Consider the following 26,383-nt stretch of genomic DNA (forward strand, 5'->3'; position numbering starts at 1 on the left):
TCCAAGATTGGGGGATGGGGATGACACAGGGCAACATGATACAACATTTTTGCTTACCCACCCGTCATTAACACATGATGGTGTTACAGTTTCGAGACGTATTACTGATGTAACACGTAAGGGTAGGAGAAAAGACATTGATGACTTCGTGTGGTCCATAACACAGACATCTAAAGTTATCCCAAGCTGCAAAACATCTCTTCAGAGGGAGGGGAAGAAAATCACTGAAGTGGAACAACTGGAAAAGAGAAAGTATCTTATCAAGTCTGAGAAGGTGATATTCTTACTAGTGAAGACAGAAAAATAGTATTAATGAGCTGCGCAGGCCTGAAGAGTTGAGAAGAATTAAAAAGGCCACGTGTGTTTTTTATTGAGTATGCTTTTATAATCATGAGAGGAGCAGAGCCATGTAGAGCCCTAAAGATAGTATAAATTTAGTAAGTCTTGAATTCTTGCAGTGCATACTGTGTGAATGAGTGCAGCAGCAGATCTTTTAAGAAGAGTAATGCTTACTCTCTTGAATGGCACTTGTGTATCAGCTGTTACCTTCAACTTTCCTTTCTAACAGACTTCTTTGTACTTTTTTCTTTGTACACTGTGGCTTTGACAAACCTTTCCTTCTACAGAACATGTCAGAGCAGCCTCACATAGCAATACATGTATTCTCTCTTACTCCCCTCATCAGCATTGATGCTGTTGGGGACAGACTGATCTCTAAAACACTGATTCAAATTAAGGGATAGGTTGAAGAAGTGGAAGAAGGTAGTATGGGTGATATCTTGGGTCTCTAGCGAAGGAGGAGGAATCTTAAGAAAACTTCATCCTTCTGTCTCCTTCCTTGTTATGGATGGCATCCATAGGAATTGGTTTTTGTGACTCTTCCTTTGCTTTCTTTGAGAGTGGTGAGCATACAGGATTGACTGTCCCACTTGAAGGTGGAGGTTTGGGTAAGAAAGGATGGAGGTGTGTGTAAGTGTACTGTGTAACTGTGCCTGTAGGACACTCCATGCTACATCAGAAAAGAGCAGGGACTGATGTGAAAAATTAAGGATGGGCTGTTTAAGGTAAGATTACATTTTTTATAGCATTTGCCTGACAGTTGCCCTGGCACTGTGCATCATGTTGCTGATAGTACTTGTGGCAGGTGTTTCTTGCTGATATCTGGTGAAACTATCACTTTGCTGTTACTTGCCCAAAGTACTGATTACCATGCAAAATGGTTGATCTAGCAACAGGATCACTACTTACTCATTTTTATGTTTTATGAAGTATGAATTATGTCCTGTGAGTTTTGGAAGATGTTTGGGATGTTACCTTTTCTAACAGGGATTTGTAGTGAACTGTTTATTTTGTAACATGGTTCACTTTGTTCTTCACAGGTGCTTGAGTTGGTGCTGGAAAACTTTATTTATCCATGGTACAGGTACGAACGAGCTTTACCAAAAGTTACTATTTTTAATATCATAAATATTTGAATTGTTTAAGAAGTTGTCACCTGAAAATAAACATTTCTGTTTCCTTAGTGAAAGATAAAGCATACTTTTGAGTGCTACAAATCATTGTTTTATTGTCTCTTAGCAGAGTAGAACAGATCTTTTAGTAGTTTAGTTATAATGGTGGTGGTTCTGAAATTTGAATTTCAACCTGAAAACACTTTTAGATTGTCTATTTATATGTTCATTTTGTGATAACTTTTACTTGGAAGTAAATACAGATTGATGAAACCCATGTAAAAATTCAACCCATCACTATCTCTGAAATTTACATCCAGATTAGAAGCATACATTGCTTTTAAAAAATAGATAAATGACTTTCAGGGCTTAAAGAAAAGGTATTTTGAATATATATGGCCAACTTCTTGGAGATCATCTTGTAATTTTCTGACTTTTAAGAATGTCAATGATTATGTTGCACTGAATAGAATAGTACTGTGTAAGTAACTTTAAAATAGGGAATAAAGAAAAGATTATGGCTGATTATTTTTTCTGTGTTTTATTTTCTTTTGCGTTTTCTTCCTTGTACTTTTATATATTAATTAGTTCTTTGCAGTACTTTGTAAGAAGATATTAAAATGTTTCTGACTGATATTGCTGGCATTAATGTGTTAAAACAACATCTTGCCTTAATTCTGAATTTGAGTTTTTCATTGGATGAAAATGTTCAAGTTGTCCTAAAAAAACACAGTATGCTTTCTTTTATTTTTACTCTATGTTGCTTGGATTTTTTTTCTGTCTCTAAGGTCTAAAATTTGCTGTTCAGACTTCTTTGCCTCTTGGGTTTTTGATTGTGGCTAATTACCTGCATGTCTCACCTCTCACCTCGTGTGTTAAATATGCTGAAGTGTAAAACTTCGCTGCTGATGCAAACAGCAGAGGGAGCTTTAGCACCATGTGTTGTGAATGCAAGTTGGAAACTTCAAGGTTTTAAACTTTCAAATGCAGAAAACTAGATCGTGTTCTATTGGGTTGTTGATAAAGTAACAAATCTAAGGCAACCATGTCCTGTATTGCATGATTGGAAAAGAGGATTTTTTTTTGACTGGTGGACGGTGAACATCTTCAACGTCTTTGTTATGGACTGACAAGGAAACTTGGCTTCCACCAGTTACTTACCTCTCTGACACCCGAGGCAGTGGAAGTCTGGAATACATCATCTGGTGGGGATAATAATTCACTATATATATATAATATACAGTTAGAAATGTGGTGTAAAATACGCTTGGTATGAAGCCAACCAGCCTACATTCTGCTCCATCTTGCCCTCTGGTGAGCAGTATAGGTGTTCCTGCCCTGTCTTAAGGTCTGCATGGCTGCACCTCCAGATTTTGAACTAGTTCCGTAAATTCACACCATGCTGGTCAAATCTAACAAGCTTGCAGTGAACCTGAAAGACTGGGAATTTTCAGTGACCTACAGTGAGTGCAGTGATGTCCAAGTAATTCTACAGGAAACAACTTGGTCCTGAAAGGCTTACTGGTTTCAGTTTAACAGTAGTAATGTCAGATCTGGTCCTATTTAGTCTAGACATTTAGGTGTTTCCATCAGGGGTTGTGCAGGGAGACCTCTGAACTGTGTCCATGTGCCATAGTTTGAGAGCTGGCTTGTAGAGCATGTCAGTTCTGACTTTTCCTACTCTAGGTGAACCTGTACTGTTGGCAAAGCTCACATTACCTGGGAGAGAGGATTCTTGCATTCAGGACATGTTTGTTTTCTGAGCAAATAAACCTCACTCAGGTTAATTCTTCCCAGAGCCTTTGCATCCATGCTGTCCTTATTTAGCAGTGTGGCTGGGTAAGCACTAGCAGGCAATTCATACTTGACAAATAGGCTGGTAAAACAGTTGGCTACATTCCTGTGCAAACAAAAGTTTGGGCATAATTCCTTATGCCAGCTGCTCCGCCTTTCACATGAATGGATTTTGTGCAGAAGCTACCTATATATATATATAATTTTTTTTTTAATGTGCTGTGCTAGCTGATGCTGTCTTGGACATTAGTGTTACCAGGATGTATCTCAGTCAGTAGCCAGGAAAGTGTAATGCTTACAGGGTGTGTTGCAAGATAAAATCACAGATTTTTTGCTTAGGAATAAAAGTGCTATAAGCACATAAAAGCTGGCTTGTGTTTGTTTCCTTAATAAACTGTGTAAGAATTTCTAACATTTTATTAGCAGGTTAAAATTTAAGCAGGTCCTAAATTTGGACCACTTTGAGGGATGAGGAATTAGTGCTTAAAATCCAGTGAACTCTACTGAAATAGGTCGTTATACCTATATGCATTCTTGTTTTCTATTTTTCAAAGTATTTATGCTGGTTATACCAAGATATTTTTTTCCCAACTGTGTAAGAAGAATAGAGCATCGTTGTAAGTAATCCCAAGTTTGTAGAGCTACAAAACACAGGTCTGAGTCTATTGCTTATGCTGTACAGCAAAACTATGTAATATCTTGCTTATACCAACCTCATTTTAAATGGAGTTTAGCGTTTGAATGGGCCACTCTGTGCTTACTAAATTTTTTTGGTTACTGATGGTACTGCAACTCCAGTTCTCAGATTAGGATAGAATTCAGTAATTACCACATTTTTGTATGCATTGCTATGAGAACATTTTTCTTTGATGGTAACTAAACACAGTGTTTTCACATATGGAGCTGCTTCTATTTTAAATGCAAGTAATGCAAGAAAAATTCAGAATTTTTGTTGAGTTACAGACTATAGCTTTACATTTTTATTAGATTGTAACTTATTTTCTGCATCTTTTTGAAGGGAGTTAGCCAAGTTTTGTAAGAATAATTGACACACAGAGGAAAAATATCGCTTTGTTATTTGTATATGATTTTCATTTATCAGTGGATTCCGTAAGACTTTGCGTGCGATAGCAGTTGGGTGTATCTCACTTGAGACATTAGACTCTGTAACTGTTTACAATTAATATTCCTAAAGTCCTGGGAAAATACAGCCAGCTTTTAAAATGTTTCCAAGAAGGTTATTTGGACTTTCCCCTGTGTCACTGGAGATTTGACATTTTACAGGTTCATGATGATTTTTTTCACCAGTCTTCAGTCTGCTGGTGATTAAAAGAATGTCTTTGCAAATCTATTGTGAGAATACGTGGCATAAAGTCTTGTCCAAGTAGAGCTAGCCAAGATACTGGTTATCCAAGTGTCAATAAAATAACAACTTCTTGGTCCAAATTACTTCATGTATCTTCTTGTCTGTCAAATGCTGGTAATACCGTAATGCAGTTTGTTTCCTAATCCTTTGGCAATGCTAATCCCTTTGACAGTGTGGGTATTTCCTAAACATATTGCTTATAAAATGTCAGCTGCTGATCTTAAACCAAACTTTCCCCTACAGCATTCTTATCTGCATGTGATTAGCTGTTGGAGGATGGTTGTAGTTCTTGTGCCAGGCTGCTTTCTTTGGGGTGTTTTTTTCATGCAGTTAGTTACATATTTGGACTCTCAGGTCATTGGTATCTTTAGTGTCTGTACCTGATTGTTCATCGTCAACATGCCTTTGAATGTTCTATAACCCAGGCTAAAATTGTTTTAAAAGTTGGATGCTGAATGATGTAAAATGTTTTATGCATTTTTTAAAAATTATTTTTAAATGTCCTGGTCTTGCTTGTCGTATTCTTTTATAACACAAGTAATATTCCTACTTACTGCACTCATTTATCACCAAAAAGTGTGATGGCTCTTGAATATGATTATTTGGTAAAACTGGATGTAGTTTCATTTGTTCTGTCATTATTCAACTGTTATACTTCAATTTTACTAATATATTAATCATGCTCTAAATTTCATATTAATAACTGGTAGGTTTTTGTTTCTTGCTTGCATTTTGTGGAATGCTGGCATCATGATCTCTTTTTCCTCTCAGTTTAGTTGCAGTTTCTTCATCTAAGACTTTTTTCTCTATTTTCTGTTTTCATCCAATTTTCAAAAAAACTCATGGAGTTAGGTATTTTTCTTCATGAATCATGTTTAATTATTTTTACCATGAGTTTTCACTGAATATATTTTATTACAGCAGATGGAAATTGGCAAGCCAAGTTAAAAGTTTGGATGATATTTTGACATAGCAATTTGGAAATCTGTTTAAATTTTCTTTGTTTCCAAGCAGAAGCCACTTTAAATAATTCCAATTTCCTTTATAGCATTGAGTTAGGATGTGTTTTGATATGTAGAAAAAGGGTTAGATTTTACTCAGTCAAAATCATGCAGATAGTATATGAGAGCAGGAATTGGTATATCATTGCAATTTCCTGACGTTTTTCTTAAGCCGTTGTGTGCACAGACATTGTGGGAATGCTGTGTATTTTCCTCAGACACAAGACTGCTGACTCTCTGGTAGCTTTCATTTCAGTTTATTCCAGCTGAAGTATCATTGTTGAATGTTCTTATTCTTATGCTTTTAATAGTGCCAAATATATTGTGGTTGGATTAATAGAAATGTATTTTATTCTGTTTTCTCCTATGCCATGCTTTGAAACACTGCAGAAATATTACTGATGATGAGTCCTCAGTGGATGAACTGAGAGGGACACTACGGTTTTTTGCATCTGTCTTAGTTCGGAGAATTCACAAGGTAAGGTGACTTAAAGGTATTAGTGTTGGTTTTCCATCAGAAGTAATTAGTAATCCATCTCTAGTGAGTTCTTTTTTTTTAGTTGTGATTCCGAAGTCAGCCTTACACTGTAGGTTGTTTCTTACCATCTAAATTACTTCTTTGTGTTATCTACCCCATCTTTCTGGAGCTTATCCCCTTACTAGTCGTGAACCATCTCTGAAGATGCATCATTGGAAGTGTTCAGCATTGTGTTGGATATGGCTTTGAGCAATCTGTTCTAGTGAAAGATGTCCCCGTCATGGAATAAGTGATCTGTGGAAGGTCCTTTGTGACTCAGACATTTCCCCAGTTCTTGCAAATGGATATATCTTTTACAAGGCATTATTAAAACCTTGTGATCTTTTAGCTGTCTTTTGGCGACTAAATCCAAGTGGAAACCATTTTGAGAATTACTGAAAAAAACCTGTTAGAAAATGGTGAGCTGTTATAGCTTCTGCTTGCTTGTCTTCTTAAAATGCAAACAAGGCCCTTACATTGTCTATAAAGAATGGGTTGTCATTAGGTGACTAGGTTACTGTAAGAATTAAAACAGATGTGGTTCTTATATTAATGCAACTCTTCAGAAGCATTTTGAGTGCTAAAGTTTAAACGTTTTTATTTGCTGTGTTTAATCTATTAGCACATACTTTTTTTGCATGTGCTTTCTTTTTAACAGCACAACACTTTCCTGGTAAAGTGCTTTAAGCCTGTTTTACAGGAACTGTTTCTAACTTTCTGGCTGTTCTAAGCAGAAAGGGTTGCTAACTCAATTTCCAGAATTAGTCAATGCTGGCCTCTTTGTTGGAGCCGCTACCATAAATCTATGTCTTTTTCCCCCCTCCTTAGAAACAGCAATATTTTCTGAGCTACAATTTGGACGTGTACCCTGTCATGACTTATTAACAGCTTGATAATCTCCTTCTTACATATCAAATCCAGATGACTTTCTTGTTTACTGTAAATCAGGCACATTCCTTTTTAAAGTGAACATGAGGGAAGATTAGGAAATGTCCATGTAGCAGAGACATTGTGTGGAGATGTGAAAGTGGAGTAAAGCTTCAAAGGGAAAAAATATAGACCAAGGTCTTAAAATTTAATTTACAGTTGTAATATGTGCTGGTGTTAGTTGCATTGTTCATGGATCCATTGTTGACCCAATAAATGACCATATCTCTTGTATTGGTCATGTAATAAGGCATTAATTGGGATATCTCAAGTGAGTTACAGCATCTTGAAGTAGAGTGTTAATTTACCATCTCTGCCTTTGACAATGAGGATTTAAATGTAATATCTTCAGTTCTCTGGGTAGGCATTATGTTCAACAAACACTGAAGACGTGCCAGTATTAAGGAGTCAGGGGACCTACAAAATTAAGTTCATCACAGAAATGCATATGTTGAGGAGAAATTCATCATCATCGTTGAAAAATAAAGTAGTTGTATACCTTTGCCAAGCAGCTGTACTCTGTTTTGGATTTGTTATTAAATGCTTGCAAGCAATAGTTCTAGGTAATAGAGATAAAATGTTTAAATTGAGGAAGAATTGTTAAGAAAACACAGGCTGTTTTTTTGTTTGTTAGATTATATCTTTATAATTTTTTTGGCAAAGAATATCCTACTTTTGAAATGAGATGTAAAATTACAAATTGCTTTAATGAAAAGAATGCTTTTGTGTTCTGTTTAAAGTTGCCTAGGTCGAAGCATGGTTATTGAATGCAGTTATGGGCCCCTCAGGCCAGTCAGCTCTTAAATGTATGCTGAAATACTTCAAATCTAGATTTTTCTTGCTGTGGCCATTTCTGGGTTGGTTATGGATTTTGAAGGGAAGGGGAAGGGTTATACCAAGCCTTTATACACTGTGGTATAGATAACCCTGCATCTGATTGAAGTTTTTGACAAAAGCTCACAGTGTCTATTGCAGTGTTGTGGACAGCAGTTTCCTTGGCCTTGCTCTTTGAGTTACCTCCGCAGGAAGAAACATTGCCCTATCCTTACATGCCATAGGAAATTCATAATTTTTAGAAATTACTGTTGGAATGTGAGGCACAAGAGACAGGGTTTTCATTGATAAGTAGAAGCTTGTCCTTTTGTGCTTGTAAGTAGGAGTTGACCTTGCTTTTAGGCGGCTCCAATCAAATTGTACTGGCTTGTCAGGGCTGGCCAGGTTAGGTCATAGCACCTCTAATATTATAGGGGAATGTGCAGGAATATATAATATTCTCCTTGTGCAGTTAAATAAAAACCACCAACTTTGCTCTCATCTCCGATGGCCTTTGCAATTGCATTGTCTCTTTCCTTGTCTGGCAAGATGCTGTATCAAGGAGGGATTCTTCCATTAGGAAAGAAACTTGTTCAGAATTCTTAGGTTTCGAACATTTATAGGTGTATGTTTTTGCATCTCTGAGTCATCTCTTGTTTAAAATAAAGAGTATACAAAGTGTAAATCACTTTCTAATGAGTTTCTGTGAAAACTGCTGCAGTTGATAAAGAATTCCTTGAAACTGTACAGGCTGGGGACTGACTGGCTTCAGGGAGAAGCTCTCCTTGCTGCAAAGCACCTGGCCCCATAGTACGCTGTGAGCTGAATATGAGCCATCAGTAGTAGCTTAAAACACCAACAGCATCCTGGGCTGTAGTGACAGGAGCAGAAAAAATGAAGGAAAATGATTATCTGCCATACTGGATGCTCTTTGGATTGCATCTAGGATACTAATCCAGTTTTGGGCTCCTCTTTACAAGAAAGTGGAGCAGGTTCAAACAAAGGGCCACCAAGATGGTTGGGGCTGGAGGAGGTGACTGTGTTCAGCTCAGGAGGTTTTCAGCACCAGCTTGGATACAGCCCTGAGCACCATGATCAGAGCCTGCTTGGAGCAGTGCTAAGACATCCCAAGGTCGTTTGTGCCTGAATTGTTCTCCTTCCATTTCTGTAGTCACCAAAGAAAATAGAAATGCAGGGCCCTAATATAATCTTTGATGAAATAATTTTGTTTGGCTTATGATCATATGGGTTTGGTTTTGGCACTAATGGTCTTTTGACTCTGTAACTCAAATTCTCTTTTGGTTCAGCCATCACCTGAGAGGTGACATTTTTTCTGCCTATGCATAGGAAGGTTTCTCTTTGGTTTTAGTCCTTGGGGACACAATTGCAGAGTGTTGTTAAGGCACACACGTATTAGAAGCAGAGCATACTTGATCCTTTTGTTGGTGGTCAAATCTTCCCATAGAATTGGGCTTCATTTACTTTGACAGGGAAGTCACACTGCCTTACTATATTTATTGCAATAAAAAAATCATTATGGGAATGAGTTGACAAAAAATGTGTTAACAGTGTTGTTTGTTGCATTTAGTTCTACATGTTTTTAAATACCTTGGCAGAAGAGGGAGGACACTGTCAGCTCACCTAGAGAATTTTGGATTGTTTCTTCTTAATGGTTCATTTTATGGTTCAAACTGGAACATATAAGGAAATTACTACATTTGATGGTTGCCTGTAATAAATTTTAGGGGGCAAAGAATAGAACAGTTTTGGTTTTATTTTGAAATTATTCTTTAGGTGGACATTCCAACAGTTGTAACAAAGAAGATGCTCAAGGCAGCAATGAAACACATTGAAGTAATAGCCAAGGCCAGGCAAAAAGGTAATGTCAAGACTTAATATGTTGTCAGTTTCAAAGACCAAGTATGAATATTCTCTTATGCATGTTTGAGATTATATTGCTTTGTCTTTTTATCCTGATGGTGTCTTATTTAAAAAGATGAGGTCCTTTTGCATTTTTCTTCTGGTGGTTGCAAAGGCAAATAGGGAAAATTTTGTAGTACATATTTGTATTCTCTGTTTTGATTTTTATTGCCCCATGATGAAAATACTAAATTTCTGTCTCTGTACAGGGGTGAACAGGAATATGGGTTTTGTCTGTTTAGAGCAATCAAGATCATTTAGGAATGCTTCTTGGAAGGTGAAAGGATTTGTACATCTGTGCACTGTACCTTGTAACTCTTGTAGACAGGATGATTTCAAATCTGCATTAGTGAAGTTGTAATATGTTGAAAAGTTAGATTCATGTTTGTAAACTGTGGAGAGATGTTGAGCAGAATCATATTTATTATCCAAGGTATCTTCACAAGCCTAATGTAAAAATTCTATTTAAACTGCACATTGAAGAAATGTTTGGAAACACTTGCTGTTGTTATTGTTATTTTTTTCACTGGCTGTGTTCCACAGTGCTTTGTCTACTAAATGTGGTTTTATTCAACTTTTAAGTATAGATGTTTACTTTAACTGGAGTCATGAACTTTTCTTCTTTCCCTCCAAATGTCTGCTGATATCCATAAATACATGCCATTGGTCGTGTGAGTAGTGTTAATGATTAAGATGAATAATGAGACATAGTGTAATCATGTTGGATGTCTTTCATGGCACAAGAGCAATTTCAAGATAGTAGATAACCTTGCAGTACTGTTTATGCCAAATTTCAGATTTCCTTTGATTTCTACCAAGGAGTTGGAAACACTTTTCTTCAGCAGTAAAAAAATGTACAGCATTGAAAATACAGCCATTTTTTCTTAGTGTTTTAAAGGAAAATACTTGTTTCCTAAGAGCAGATAGGTGAAGTAGCAGCTGAAAATGACTTTTAGTAGCACTTTTTTTAGTAAACATTGCTAAAGCAGCCACCACAACACATGGTTCAGAGGCAGCTTTCAGACCTTGCTTTGGCTGCTAGTTGAGCCTAGCCTTTTCTCCTTATTTTCTTAATCCTTTTTCAAATAATTGCTTTTAGAGGGCATTTCCTTTTCTCCTACTCTTGCACCCTTACCTCTTTTAGTAATTCCTGTTTGCACAGACACTCCGTGATGCGTTACTTGCCCTTGCTAGAGGGTGCATTCCTTCTCTCTGCTTTTAGTGACACCAGCTAGGCAGATTTATCAGGTGATACATATTCCTGCATACCCTTTGTGAGCTGGTACCACTCATGGGCTTTGGTTGTGAAAGCCAAGCCAGCAGGCTTCTCTCATATGCTGGGAATAGGCTTTAAACGTGAAGGTAGCTGAGGAATGTATTACGTACCTCACTGTGCCTGGCGGTGGTGTTGGCATGAGGCTCTGCCACATTGCTAGTTCAGCTAGGTGTGATTTATAACAGCTCAATTCTTGCCTTTGAAATGATCTGGAGAAATATAACATTGTTGCTTCTAATTAATATCTATAGTTTTTAATCCGATAAAGAGGTATTCTTTCAATTCCGCTGTAATTTAAGAGGCAGTACTCTCTTGCATATCCTCCTGCAGATTTTGGCTTGATTTACCCTGTGTTTAAAATGTATGTTCCTTCATGTTTGTTTTTAAGTGTTCTAAGCAGGAAACAGATACTACAGGATTGAGTAAAAGTTTACATTGATTTCAAATTGTGTTTTAGGCCAGAAAAATGGGAGATCATAAAAAAGGTCAGGCAATTAGAGGCAGACTTTGCATGATGCAGTTTTTTTTGAGAATCCAGATGCTGAGTTTTTATATTTAGCTTATATATATATAAAAATTGAATATATAAATAGAAGTTTATATTACTTTATGGATATTTATATATAATGATAAATGAGAGAGCATTCTGGATACCATGCAAACTGCAATTGTTTGGTGAAGGAATTCCTTTTTCAGTATGAGGTTTTATTTTTACAAAGCCAGGCTTCAAAGTGTAAGCCAAGGCTCTTTTGCAAAGTTTCAAAGTTTTATCCCTTTGGCAGTTGTATGCATACTAAAAGCATTAATTTTTTAGCTCAAATGAAAATCAGTTGCCTTTTGTTTACCAGTAAGAAAAAGCTGAAGCAACTCAGTAATGCTATTTTTCACTTTCAGTAAAAAGTGCAGAATTTTTGCAGCAAGCTGCTTTAGAAGAATATGGACCAGAACTGCATGTTGCCTTGAGAAGCCGAAGAGATGAACTTCACTACTTAAGAAAACTTACTGAACTTCTTTTTCCTTATATTTTGCCCCCAAAGTCAACAGAGTGCAGGTATATAAACAATATAGAATTTTATTTTGTTAAAGTGTATGCATACGATGTAGTACAATAATTTTGGAAGGTGAAAGAATGAACTTCAAAGTCATCTTCTTTCATACCCCTTTTTTATGGCTTTGTTTGGATTTGTTAAAATAGCATGCTTATGGTATTATTAAATCCTGAAATATTTCCCATTAGTATATGAAAGCATTGGTAACTTCAGTTAAAAATTTATGTAATCTAATATTGCTTTGGATTTTTATTTCCTTTCTTTTATTTTCTTTTCAGATCCCTGGCTCTTCTCATTAGAGAGATTCTCCCTGGTTCTGTTTTCCTTCCCTCAATGGATTTCTTAGCTGACCCTGTAAGACTTTGGAGCACAAGAATAATCTTAATTTATTCAAAATTACTGTTTACCTACTAAGTATGTTGTGGTAAAACAAATGATGCACAATAACTTACTTGCTGTGCATTTTGACTAAAGAAATAAGATAAAAGAAAAAGAAATCTTGGAGCCATTTGTTTTGTTTCTTTGTACAAATTAACTCACTGAACTGACTAAAGTAACAGTATTGGTGTGATCTCTTAAGAATATATTTTTCGGTGAAGGACTACAGCTCCAGTCAAATGAGAGAATGCTATGCTAGTGTAAATATCTTCCAGTTACTATTGCTGCATTTAGAAAGGGCTTGATGACTTGAACTGTAACTCTGGATCTTGATAGCAGTCTAAATGAACCAGCCTTTTTTGCAGCTGTGTTGAAATAATTTTTTTTCCTTTAATTCTGCAAATCAGGGGACATTTACTTCTCAAGCTGCAACACTGCCATCCTTGGTTTTATATATGCATGTATTTTAATAGGCAAAATTGCAGTGCTTATGCAGGCATTGCCTGGCTGCAAACAGAAAGTACTGCAGTATGGAAGTATTAGTAGTTCACTGGATATGCACTTAGAGTAAAAATACTTTGGAGGGCTTTCTTCCACTGGATAAGGAATATTTCTGTGCAGGTCTCTTCAGAAATTCCCTGACTTGTAAAAACTTGAGGAGACCATTGAAGGCCAATTCTCGAACATGTATTCCCAGGTTTTGCTTTTTTAGAAGTATTAATATACTCAGGTTTATTATACTCGGGTATAATATAGTATTGAAATTACTTTAATCTACTTTGTTGAGTTTCTTTAATATTAATTTTATTTGTTGTGTTGTGTTTCTTGCAGGATACTGTCAACCATTTACTGCTGATCTTCATTGATGATAGTCCAGTGAGTACTGATACAGTTAAAACAGTGACATTTTGATAATCCATAAAAGAAGATTTCTTACCCAGTTGTCATTTTTTTTCTGCAGCCTGAGATAGCAACTGAGCCTACTTCTTCATTGGTTCCATTCCTTCAGAAATTTGCAGAGCCAAGAAATAAAAAACCATCTGTAAGCCAAGGCAACGTTTACTTCCTTTCCTGTTTTGAATAAGTGTTTTACTTTACCTGCTGATTTTGTTCTACAACTCTTTGCATTATTTATGTACTCGCTGAAAGTTTGAAAGTTGGCTGACTGCATTTTTAACCTACTCAGGTACTGAAACTGGAGCTAAAGGAGATCAGAGATCAGCAAGACCTTTTATTTCGGTTTATGAACTTCCTGAAACAGGAAGGGGCTGTCCATGTGCTGCAGTTCTGCCTGACTGTGGGTAAGATTACAAATGTGTGCTGATGATTACTTACTTACTTACATTACTTGATGATATGGAAATCATTGTAATGGAAAACTACAATTTGCATTTGGGTAATTTAGGAAGAAAAAAAAATTCATATCCCAGGAACAGCCTCAGGTATTTATCCTTACTGTGATAAGGAATAATTTATTTTAATTGCAATATATTTTTAGTAATAACTTTATGAACAAATCTGAATTATAGTTACTAAGAAGACAGCTACTTTATTACTTAGGATTTTGAGACGTCTTAAGTTTCTTTTAATTTTGAAGTTTTGCAAATTACTTACCTACTGGAAAATAGGTTGATGTTATAGGGTGCTTGAAAATGTTACTCATTTGCCAAGTTGATCAAGAAATGCTTTTTTTTCCCCTTTACTTCTCAGAGGAATTCAATGACAGAATTTTGAGACCAGAACTATCAGATACTGAAAAGATGTCTCTTCATGAGGAAGTACAGAAAATTTACAAAACTTACTGTTTGGATGAAAGCATTGACAAGATTAGATTTGCTCCTTTCATTGTGGAAGAGATTCAAAAAAGTAAGTTGGAATTTGAAAGGAATAATGTACACTGGAATTTAAACAGCGTTCTGTAATGAAATGAAAACAAGTTTTGCTAGATATCATCAAACTTTTTTTTGCTGGTTTTAAAAATTATTCCTGTGCTATATGGTGCTTAATCCTTATTTTGTTGATTTATTTCTATTTTTTATTTGTAAAACTGAGAGTTGCTTGCAAAATAATCGCAAACTCTGGCCTGAAGAAAACAGGAACACTATATGCCTGTATGTATATCTTTCTCTATTCATACTTATATTTTTTTTTTAATAGTTGCTGAAGGTCCATATATGGATGTTGTGAAACTTCAAACTATGCGGTGTCTTTTTGAAGCTTATGAGCACGTCCTTTCTCTGCTGGAGAAAGTTTTTACTCCTATGTTCTGTCACAGTGATGAGGTAAGTGTGAAGGATTTGAAGTCTTAAAAGAGAGTCTTAAAAGAGAGATTATATCTTTTTAGGATATGCTATTTACAGTCATGTGTATGTGGAACTGAAAAATATGGCTTCATTTCGGCTTCAGTTGATGTTCTAGAGCTGGACCATTCTCAGTAGAAAAACAAAATTCGTTCTAGTCCAGCACATCATCACAGAATGAAAGAAAGAAATCATTTTTTGATGTAACAAATCACAGCTAGTATAAAATCCTCTCCACCCCTTCTTTTATGATTGCAAATTTGGTGCAAAAGTAATCTGCCTGATAGATGTAGAACACAATCTCCTTATTTACTTGTAAAAATGTAATGTGTTTAAAGATACGAAAGTCATATTTAGGTTTTTTCAGCACTATGCATTCTAGTAGCTAAAGGTCTTGTGTTCTTCTTTTCAAGAAGATCACTCAAAGGAATTTACAAGGTATTTAAGGTTGTTGTGTGATTGGGTTCTAAATGCCACCTTAAGAATTTCCCAAACTGGGCTGATTTTATTTGCCTAGGGCCTTCTAGTAGGATACTTTTAATCACAGGGGTAAGTCTGAATTCATGTTCCTTTTTTAAGTTTATATGTGTAAGTCAGATTGTGTGTTAAACTTCTTGCATTTATTTGAGGCAGAATATATTGATTTGTCCTGGGAGTGGGTACTTGCCTTACTTGGCATTAATAAAAATTAAAAATTGTTTTGGTGTGGTCATCTCTCCCATGATAGCTATAATGCTTCAAATGATTGATTTTTTTAACAAGGAGGAGACATGGATTTTGGTGCCTAATTTATTTTTTATTCCTGCTTTGTGGTTTTAATCTCATGATTATGTAAGGTTGAGTAAGTAGTTTCTAGTCTCATGTATTGATTATTGTATGGTCTGTCCTTTTCCAGATTAAAATGCTAACTGGTAGTTTATGGTCAGTTTGGCTTTTCTTCAGTTCTTTTCTGAATTTTGCAATGTTGCCGTTACAATAGCCTTTATCTCAGTTAATCCAGTGTTTTCTTTGATACCTTCTCTGTCTGCTACAGTACTTCAGACACCTTTTAAGAGGAGCAGAGTCACCAACCCGCAATTCAAAGTTTAACAGGTATGTATGGTAGAACTTTTAAGTGGTTTTCTTTGGTTTTTAATTAAAAGCATCAAAATACTAAACTGTAAGAATTTTGATATTGCCCGATATTAATTGGACTAAATTTTTAGCTCTACTTTTTGTTTTTAAATGAACAAATTACATACTAAGGATGCAAGCAGTATAATACAAGATGTCTCTTCTCTTTAGGTATTTCACAAGAAAGAATTTAAAATGTGATTTAGACCTCAACATTTGAGAAGAGGGAAGGGGAAAAAATGCAGTGAGAATGAGATTATGTGAAAATAAAGGGATGATTTAATTGACTGTATATTTAATATAAACAGTATATAATATATATACACAGACTGTATATATTGACTGTAGTACCATTTGTATGTATGTAGTACTATACCAGACTATATGCATTGACTGTAGTACCCTTTTAGTGCTGCCAAGCTGTGTCTTCTTGGATTTCAGGGATGTTACAGGGATTTGTACATTGTACCCTATGTCAAATCTACCTGGTTATTTGATGGGGATCTCCTCTTACTGTGACAAGGCGGGTTTGCCACTTCTCCTAGATCAAATGTGTTTTCTGTTCCCAACTCCATTGCAGAAATGTAGCATCAGAAGCCTTGTTTCTGAGCTTGGGCCGTATACTTAGAGACTACCTTCAGGCTCCCTACAACCTGTGGGGAAGAAGAGCCTCTCCTGTGGTGGGGATGGGTGATCTTTCACTGTGGGCTCGGGCTGGGTTGATAAACCTTGAGGTCGCAGAATTTCTTGTGTTTCACTTTATGTTGGATGACTCTGACAGTTGTGGACTAGCCCAACTGAATTTCTTTTAAGGTCTAACCAAAAGAAGGAAAACTTCAGTGAGATAGTATTTAATTTGGATAGGCTTTCTTTCTTGGTATGAAATAAGATCCACAGTACTGTGGAAAATGCTAATGCTTGTCCTCTTCTAGAGAAGTGACAGCGATTCATTTCACCTTTGCTGCTTTCATTAGAATTACACCTGACAGCAAACTCCTGTTTCACAGCCTACTGTGAGATTTGTATTACTGGCACATACCTTTCTTCCCTGCTCCAGTTCTTCAGAAATGGCATGATTGTCTTCTTTATTATGTCTCCATTGGTGACATATTTTATGTAGTCTTTATAGTTTTTGTAGATCCAGGACTGGAGCTTTGGTGTAATGCTGTCTCACAGTGGTGCTGGCAAGCTTCTGTTTCTTAACAAAAAGGCATGGAATGAAGGCAGCTTAGCCCAAAATGCATTCCTTTCCTTCATCGTACTCCATGTAGAGTGACCTTAAACACACTTCAGCTTCTATTGAAGATGGCTATGGGGTTTCACCTCGATCTTTAAATCTGCCTTCTGGTTTCTTTCCCCAAATTATTCATGTCAGAGGTTAGAGGTATCCTGTCATACACTTCTTAAATTTAGTTAAAATATGAAAACATGTAGGTCACCTCTTTGGTGCTTTACTTTTAAAACCAGAAAGGGGCAAATTACAGGCCATTTCTGCCTAGAGTTTTTGAAATGCATCTCTGGCAACAAAATAAACAAATTTTGTTTGGGGACCGTTGCAGAGTATTCTCAAACAGCATCCATAGCATTACTGAAAATATATCTGGTTTACATTGTATAACAATTTGAATGCCCTCAGTATATATGCTGATTTACAATACAAGATACTGTGTGTTCCAGAAGTGGTGCCTCAGTGATTATTTTCATGAAACAGAGGTCCTGTCTTCCAAGTAGTTTGCCTGTTGCTTTGGAATTTCCCTCTGTTGAATTGTGTATAGTCACTGCTAAGGGGGTGGGGAAGAATCAAGGTTTCTCACAGAATTATTTCAGATGTTATTCCATATATTTTTGTTTTGCTTTTTCTTTCTTATTCTAGCATTGGTTCCACTTGAAAGTAATTACATGTAAAAAGATGAGTTTTGTTCCCCATATTTTTGATGTGCTTTGCTATGTGTACTGTGTGTGTACTGCATAGGTACTGCTGGTTAAAAAATCAGATCAAGAAGTAGGTATGAAATCCCTGTGGAACGTGCATGCGGGTAATGTGTTGAAACATTTCCCTTATTGCAAGACAAGAAAATTACAGTTTGTAGAAAATACAGGTGGAAAGGTAGGAAGAAGTGACATCTGTGTAATTTTTGGTTTGAATCACTACTTTGAGCTGTACAGAAAAATCACAGCTCTTTGTGGACAGATAGGACAAATAATGTGCTATGAAAACTGTTAAGGCAATAGGTGGGCAGTGTCAAGGGTTTCTGGAGTGTAAGAAAGTCACATTTGAGGGTATTCTGACAACTTGATTGCTAACTGTGGTTGTCATCAGTTTTAACTCTGTAAGTGATGTTTTTTACCTAATGTTTAATGTATGTGGCCAATGATAACTGATGTTCCAAGTTCCAATTCTGTCAACTTAATTTGGACAGCATGGAAGAGACAACAAGAATTCCCTCTCTCTCTCACATTTATGTATTTATAATACATTACTACATTACTTAAATGTTGGAAGTCTAACAAAAAAAGAAAAGCTGTTGTGTAGTATAAATTCCCAGATTTCTGGATTGTCATACTGATAACATACATATTCTGACATAGAGATTTCTGTATGTCTGTCTTGATTTCTGCAAATGGAAATAGACACATCCTGGTTTCTCATATTGGAATAGCAGTGAAATTAAAACACTTTTCAAGTTAAAAGACCATGTAGAATAGATAGTAACAATTTCAGAGAGTGGTTAGAAGTAAAACCCATGGAATATTAAGTCTGGGAAAAGTTCTGTGTAGTGTAACAGCCACCATCATTTCTAACCTGCTAGGATATATTTCCATTTTTGCAATTAACACAACCAAAGACAATATAGGACATAGATGTCTTACAATGGGACCCTTCTGTAAAACACATTCTAAAATCTTAATTTTTTTAGCCCATATCAGTTTGTCCAGAATTCAGTAGCTTCAGTGAATTTAAATCCTGTGTGGTCACAGTGTTTATAGTTAATTCATTTAAACATCTTGATTGGAATTACTGGGTTGATGTCCAAGACATTGTTTCTATGTACCAGGTTATGTAGAATGTCAAAAATACATGACAGTTCTTAAAATCTGTGAAATAAAAAATTAAAAAAAGATACTTTAATTTTAAATAGTGGCTCTTACTATACCTCATACAAATACTGTGCTGTATTATATATGTATACACTATAATAATACAGGGGGGGAGAGGGCGTGTATTATTACATGAAGTAAGTCCACAGCCTGTTCATTGTATTGGCCAAATTGACTAGATTCCTACATGGCATCTAAACACAGGTAATAGGAAAAGTTAGCTGGCTATTTGGCACTAGAGGTAACTGTAAGAATGAAAGTTGTTCTCCATTAATTGGTGATTGCTTGTGCTGAATCTCCTGAAAGTTTCGATAACTGATGTTTTAAATTCAAAGGCCAGGCTTGTGATGATGAGATACACAGATGCTGTTCATTTTTCACTTTCTTAGGATTCTAGATCAGGAACTCTTAATTGTACTACCTCTTTTCTTAACCCATGGTGATGGTCAAAGCCTATTCAATTTTGTTGGGATAGGGCTGTCAAATTTGGTTTTGTTTGGGTTCTTTTGCTGTTTTGTTTCATTTTTATTTCCTGCTGGGCTCTGAGGTAATTTATTTGCCTGTTGTTGCAGAAGTAGCCTGAGTTTGGATGACTTACGGTAAGTCTAACACTCAATAAATGTTGTGTGTTAGTTATGCTGCATTTCTCATGACTTCATATACAGCCTTTATAACAGTAATTAAATGTACATTTTATTTGTAAAAGACATGACTGTCTTCTCTAGACTGAAGTGCATTTCCCCTCACAAAAAGCTTTACTCCCCAAGTCCTCTTTACAATAATTGCTAATTTCACGTTTGCATTACATTAACATTGTTTGCTGTACATTAACACTGTTTGCTGTGAGCAGTCTGTCTGTTGTAGTTTGTTTTGAAATATATTTGCAGAGCTTGAAACTTTTTTTAACTCGTGACTGCTAGCTGCTCTAAAATTTCCCTTACTCCATGTCATATTGTTATCCACTTATGTGCTTGTTTTATCTTGCAAGCTGTATCTGGAGTGATCATTGTCTAACATCATGTGCAAATATAACCATTTTATGATTTTTAAGCACTCAAACCCAACAGTTCCCCAAACTACTTTTCTCTATAGCTTCTCTTGTGACCATTACAGGTTTGATGACAACATATGCTATTTTTTATAATTTGCTTTAGGTAGTATGTGATCACTCATTAGTGCCTTAGTAGCTGTTCAATGGTTTGTTTTCTCATTACTCATGCCTCTTTAAATGCATGATATCCAAACTCAGAAAACAATATTTTCCTTATGGACTTTTCCTTAGAATTTATCAGAGCATCAGTATGACACAGATGGCTCATACTAGTCATAAGGGGAAATTTTTCAACTTAATTTTTCAGGTTAAGAATCAAGGTAATTAGATGCTTTTATATTTTATGTGCCAGTTCAGCGTGTTGAACTGTAACTTGCTTGATTGTTGAGCAGTAAGGAGTTCTTGAGTTATAAATGCAGCTCATTGATTTTCAAGTGCAGCAGTATGTGTTCAGCATTTCTCCTAGCTGTGTATAGGGAGTTTAGTCAGCCAGAGGAATGGTACTATAGACTTCACATGCATGTTAATATCTGGCTTGTCTGATATATACAGCCGTTGTGGTCCTTCTTGACCCAAAGAGGCTCACAGCAGCATAGCCCTGGCTCATCACCTGCCAAAATCTGTTCAGTGCTCTGAATGAGGCAGGCATCCTGTGGGGAAATGATTTTGCAACCATCCATGATTAAAGAGTGACACAGTGCACAGTGGACTACTGCTGTCTTCAGTCTGCAATTCCCTGTTATAGAGTAAACTATAATTGTAATTTTTTTAATGTTAGGTATGTGTTACTTCTGGAATGTTTGAAAAAAAAAAAAAAAGTGTTCCAAGCTCTTGTTGTCACATCATTCTTCAGGAATGTTGGAGCCTGTAGATTCTGCACAGAGGGCCCTCCTGAGAAAGCAACTATAGAATGATGATCTAATAATGCTATTATATGGATTAGCACTAGAGGGAGTGGGATATTTTTCCAACAAGTTTTGGACATATATATATTTGTTGACAAGTCATAACAAAAAAGCCTAGTCTCTGTTCTAAACTGGCTCCCTCCTGTCATCTTTAGTCCTTTGTGTCTTGAACCTGCTCCTATACTAGTCCCATCTCTTTCCTTCTACCTAGTCTCAAGGTCTTCCTTCTATTTTTGCTTAGCCAGTGAACCTATTAGATTTTCATGGTGATACCTTTTGTGTATATTTTTTATTTCTCCGTTTCTTTGAAATGTCCAGTCATCCTGTTGTCTGTCTATCCATCTTGGCAAACAACTACAGATTTCTTTTCCATGCTCATCTAATGTGATTTGTGATCAAGGATTTTTGCCAAATCAGTCCTGTGTTCTCTCCATATATTGTGGAAAGTGTCTGTTTGCCCTCTCATTCACCAGTGTTTGTTCTCAATTTGTCTCTTCCTGTGAAGAGACTCCCATCCTAGTTTGTCACTTTGTACTTGTCCAGTTCAGTGATTGTTTTTTATTCACGTGTTGTAATCTTTGGGCTCTGTGTTGGGGTTGGTTCCTGGCTGTCAGGTTGAGTTCTGGCTCCATGCAGCTCACTACAGGCACAGGTGAATGCTGCCTTTACCTGGAGCATGCTCAGTGTGGCAAAGAATTGCTTTGAGACTGGAGTCCTCCTGTCAAATCACTGATCTTGTGCAAATCGGTGCTTTTGCTCAAAAACTTGAGAACTGCACTAGTTTTCAGAGTAATTATGAAAACTTCCTTCAAGGTTAAGCCAGAGGTCTGACATAATCAGCCTTCCAGAAAAGCTAGTTGTGTCTGATTGGGGTTTGTGTTTTCTAACCCAGTGTTGAAGCACTTGAACAGGATTCAGGTAAGGTCCCCTATGTGAAACAGCTCAGTTCAGCACAGTAACGTGTAGTAGAAGTTGTTCAAGAATTGTTGGAGTAAAATTGTTCAAATACAGATTTTGACTGCAAGCAGCCAAGCAACCTTGTCTTTACATAAAAGAGATAATTAAGACAGATGATGCCAGCCTGCTCTGGTGCTAATGATTACATGAGATAGAAAAAGCAAAATATTTGGCAAAACAGTGGGTTATTTACGCAGCTTTAGTCATGTGCACAGTGTGTGTAAAATTATAAACAGGAAAGTTATTACAAACATGCACCTGCATGCTTGGAGTCAGCAGCTGATGTTGTCTGCATGGTTTTATGAATGACAGAAATGTCATTTACCTGCTGATGGCTGCTGTTGTCTGTGTAATCCCTTCGAGTAGTCAATAGATTCTTGTTTTAAAGGAAAAAGAAACAGTTTTTTTTGTCCTCCAAAATACTAATTGTACATCTAATATCAGTCTATAAATTTGTTTTGAGTGTTTGATTCTGAAGTTCACTGTATTGATTTTGAACTTGTCTCTCAACTGTATTTATTGAGTCAACATAAGGAACCTCAGATTGATTCTGTATTCAACAGAAACATTTTTTTTTCCAAAATTGCTAGCGTTTCTATGCAAAATATAATCTTCAGTGTCAGGACTTGTGTAAGGGCATAAGAATAATAAAAAATGCCTTCTCTCAGTGAGAAGTGTGCTTACTGCTCAAGTATTTTTTTTTATTCCCATACCTGGCTTTTTGGCTTTTGGACACTTTGTTATAAGTGGCAAGACTTTAAAAACTCTTCATCTTTCAGTCAGACTGATGTTCAAGCCAAGATTCTTCAGTTGCATCTGTTTTCTCTCATGCTCAGTCTTGCTCCTTGCAAGTTCCTTTTATCTGTCTTTACTGCTTAAAAATTGAGATCTATCTTGAATGATATGTACTTGTAAAATTCCATTTAAAAAATACATCTACCCTTGGCAGAAGAATAAATATTTAAACACAAGGAAAAGGACAAAGTTAATGACCTACTTGATGTGCATGCCTGTAGCAATACCACAGTTTCTGCTGTCAAAACAAAGTTGTTTTACCTAGCTAATTGTTTATTCTGGGTCATGAATTACTAGGATATTATTGTAAGCGTTTACTCATGGTTGAGCATATGGGAATCCAGTGTCTCTTAAAAAGTATAATGAAGAAATTTTGCTGATTGATCAGAGGACAGATTTACCATAAATGAATTTTTATTTAAGTGGAACTGTAAATATATTGGCTACCTGTTTATAAAGTTGTTTCTCTTACCTGCAAATGGTGTGCAATGGCCTAATGAGCAGCTGTGTGTAAATGTCTTGTGTTGTGAACTGTGGTTTCTGTAATCCTAGGACCACACAGAAGAGAGGAGAATCATTTGGAATCAGCAAAATAGGGAACAAAATAAAAGGTGTATTCAAGAGTTCTGCAATGGAAGGAGCTATGCTGCCTAACTATAACTTAAATGAAGGAGAAGATGATTTTGTGAGTAAAGCCATTAAGTTTTACTTGAAGTCTTTCTTGGGCTTGTATTTTTTTGTTCTCTTTTGCTCATTTGAAAATGTTACGTTTCTGCTATCTTCACTGCAGAGTTTTCATGTGCTGGCTTTTGTTTAAGTTGCCTTATCCTCTCTGTATTCATTCACAAGCCAAAGTCCTATCCCCACTTTGTGTGCTTCTGAGCTTACTGCTTTAATGCAGAGAAGTACCAAAAGTAGCAGTGTCAGATATTTTTGTAAGCAATGTTTTTTCTTTAATTCTGGGTAGTAAGGCGTACGTAGGACTGCATGCATGGCTATTCATCTGCAGCCTGTCACAACACCTTAAAACCAGAAATTATGTAGTGGAGAAACTGCTGTTGAGTTGGTCTGTGATGCAACATTTTCTCTGTAGATCAGGAGCCAGTAGTTATTTCTCATTTGTCTCGAGTGTCTCCCTCAGTTAATGTTTTTCTTCCATGCTAAACAACCATGAACAGAGCCAGTGGTAGACTTTACTGCATGGGATATTGTTTACCTGAACCACCATTGAGGGACGAGTGGAAAACATGAAAAAAGGAAGAGGAGGGAATTGGTTAGAAGCAGAGGTAGACTGTACCAGTTAAAATAGCACTGGAGATCTGTGTGTTTGAATCCTTACAGATTGAAGAAGGTGTTATGGTGATGGAAGATGATTCTCCTGAGGAGGCTGTTACCACCCCAAATACACCCCGCAACCTTGCTGCATGGAAAATCAGCATCCCATATGTTGATTTTTTTGATGATCCCTCCTTGGAAAGAAAAGACAGAAAGGAGAGAATTCCTGTATTCTGCATTGATGTAGAGAGAAATGATAGAAGGGCAGGTATGCAATGTTGCGTAAATAAAGTGGCATTTGGAAGTGAACTCAGAATATTCTGGTGTGCTGTATTCTGACAGCTCTTGTAGTGTGTTTTGTATATGTATTTCTCTGATTTCAAAATAATGGCTTGAAAGTTCCAAGGAAATGAGTTTGAGAGATAAATGATAACATTTAGCGTCTGCAAGTTGAGAACTGACTCCTCAGCATGAATCAGTTCTGTTTAGACTTAATGCCAAAGTTTGAAATGTTCTCTTTCCAAAAATACTTACCTTAAAATTCATATTAATAAACAGCTGTCACTTTTTCTTTTCACCCACCTTGAACTTTGGAATAATGAACAACAAATAATTTTTTATATAACCTTAAGATTAGTCCTTAGGAAATGAAAATGCTTTGCTTATTAGCATCCATCATGGCTTGCAGTCAGTTTATCAGTGTCTAGATAACAATACATCCAAATGGAGTGGGGGAAAACAGCATCCTCTTAAGGCTGCTGAGATTTGTGTTAGTGAGGACTAATATTTCCACAATAAGCAGAAAGTATTTAAGGGGCATTTAGTGATATCTTCAATGATAGGATTAAGAATGATCAGCATTCAAGCTGGTGGTGCAGAGGACTGTATTCAACAAGTACTATTCCTGTAATTCATTTGGTTAAAAGATTGAAAATAGATCTAATATAGTCAGCCATAAAAAATGTTGGAGTTATGTAGCACTCCGTTGTTTAGATTATAGGGATCTCATAAATGAGGCGATAATTTCCTTGCAATTACCTTATCTGTCTACCAGTTATGCATTTTACTGTAACACTAAAGGTACCTTTAAGTTTATGTTACCACAACAGCGGGGCTAATGTCATTGAGATTTTTCTTATCATAATCCAGCATATGTTTGTTGTTGCTAATTTGTCTGTTTGTCTCTCAGGTACCATAAAACTTGGTTTAATTTTAACTTTTTTTTTCTCCAGTTGGACATGAGCCTGAACACTGGTCTGTCTACAGGAGGTATCTTGAATTTTACGTGCTTGAATCAAAGCTTACAGAATTTCATGGTATGTTCTCCATCATTTGGAAAGCCATTTTCCCCCTACTGTGATTATAATTCCTTACTCAGCTGAAATTCAAAGTTATAAAGTCAGTGTTTACTGCATTACAAGAATAATTTAATCTCTTTGATACCTTTATTAGGTACATTTCCTGATGCTCAGCTTCCCTCAAAGAGAATCATTGGCCCCAAGAACTATGAATTCTTAAAATCCAAGAGAGAGGAGTTTCAGGAATATCTGCAGGTATCAAACAGTTAGAGCAAAGAATAGTCTAAAACTAATGATATGAAACCAAAAAAATAATATCTGGGGGTTTTTGGTCATTGGTTTACATGTAACTTTATAGTCAGAGAAAGGATTCAAGTGGGCAATGTTAAAGTTTCACATGACTGAAAACAGAAATTGCTTGCAAATGGCAATATCTGTGGCAGTATAATGCTTTTTGAATATCTTTTTGCTATGCAGAAATGGATTTTTGAATATTAAAGTACTTATACTTCTTTTGTTCTTTCTGTCTCAAAGAAACTTCTGCAACACCCAGAACTAAGTAACAGCCAGCTTTTAGCTGACTTCCTATCCCCTAATGGAGGAGAGACTCAGTTTCTTGATAAAATGTTGCCTGATGTGAATCTTGGTATGTAATATGCTACTTGTTTATGCTGACAAATAGTAATGCCATGGCTGCTTGTAATTGAATTCTCTGATTCTTGTGAATGACAGCAGTAATGAATAGATAACTCTTATGAATGTCGGAAATAAGAACTCTGCTCCGTCACAGCCCTCAAAATTATAGCTCAGCAAGCAAGATACGCTGATACTTCTTCCTTGAAGAAGAAAGACACTGAAATTTTGGAAAAAAAGTGTTTTAAGTGATTGCTTTTGAATTTTTATGTCAGCAAACAAGATGATAAGGTTTCTCTTAAAAAAACTCATAGTTCAAGAAAATATCTGGTATTGTCACAAGTCACATCTGTGTGCGTCTGTCATTGTTTGCAGATGAGATGGCATAAACACTTACAAAACTACCTTTGGATTCTAATTGATTAAAATCCTCTTATTTTATTCTGAAAATTACAGTATTTGATA

At 36.1% G+C, this 26,383-nt stretch overlaps 1 protein-coding gene across 4 annotated transcripts in view; it reads left to right on the forward strand.

Annotated features, from left to right (window-relative positions):
* Positions 1-26,383, forward strand: part of SNX14 (sorting nexin 14) — a gene marked incomplete at its 5' end in the record, with an annotated part of 45,929 nt that overhangs the window by 6,690 nt on the left and 12,856 nt on the right. For 2 of the 4 annotated variants that reach the window (XM_083856617.1, XM_083856618.1), the window contains 17 exons: positions 1,380-1,423; positions 6,003-6,090; positions 9,664-9,748; positions 11,960-12,116; positions 12,393-12,468; positions 13,324-13,368; positions 13,454-13,534; positions 13,679-13,793; positions 14,203-14,358; positions 14,650-14,774; positions 15,826-15,884; positions 19,577-19,603; positions 23,265-23,397; positions 24,054-24,255; positions 25,220-25,303; positions 25,440-25,540; positions 25,820-25,931. In XM_083856617.1, coding sequence (XP_083712743.1) covers positions 1,380-1,423; positions 6,003-6,090; positions 9,664-9,748; positions 11,960-12,116; positions 12,393-12,468; positions 13,324-13,368; positions 13,454-13,534; positions 13,679-13,793; positions 14,203-14,358; positions 14,650-14,774; positions 15,826-15,884; positions 19,577-19,603; positions 23,265-23,397; positions 24,054-24,255; positions 25,220-25,303; positions 25,440-25,540; positions 25,820-25,931 — 1,690 coding nt within the window. The remainder of the gene's footprint in view (positions 1-1,379; positions 1,424-6,002; positions 6,091-9,663; positions 9,749-11,959; positions 12,117-12,392; positions 12,469-13,323; positions 13,369-13,453; positions 13,535-13,678; positions 13,794-14,202; positions 14,359-14,649; positions 14,775-15,825; positions 15,885-19,576; positions 19,604-23,264; positions 23,398-24,053; positions 24,256-25,219; positions 25,304-25,439; positions 25,541-25,819; positions 25,932-26,383) is intronic. The other 2 variants (XM_083856619.1, XM_083856620.1) reach the window with 1 other exon arrangement.

The sequence above is a fragment of the Zosterops lateralis genome (genome assembly GCF_965231275.1).
Source record: "Zosterops lateralis genome assembly, chromosome: 3".
NCBI lineage: Eukaryota > Metazoa > Chordata > Aves > Passeriformes > Zosteropidae > Zosterops > Zosterops lateralis.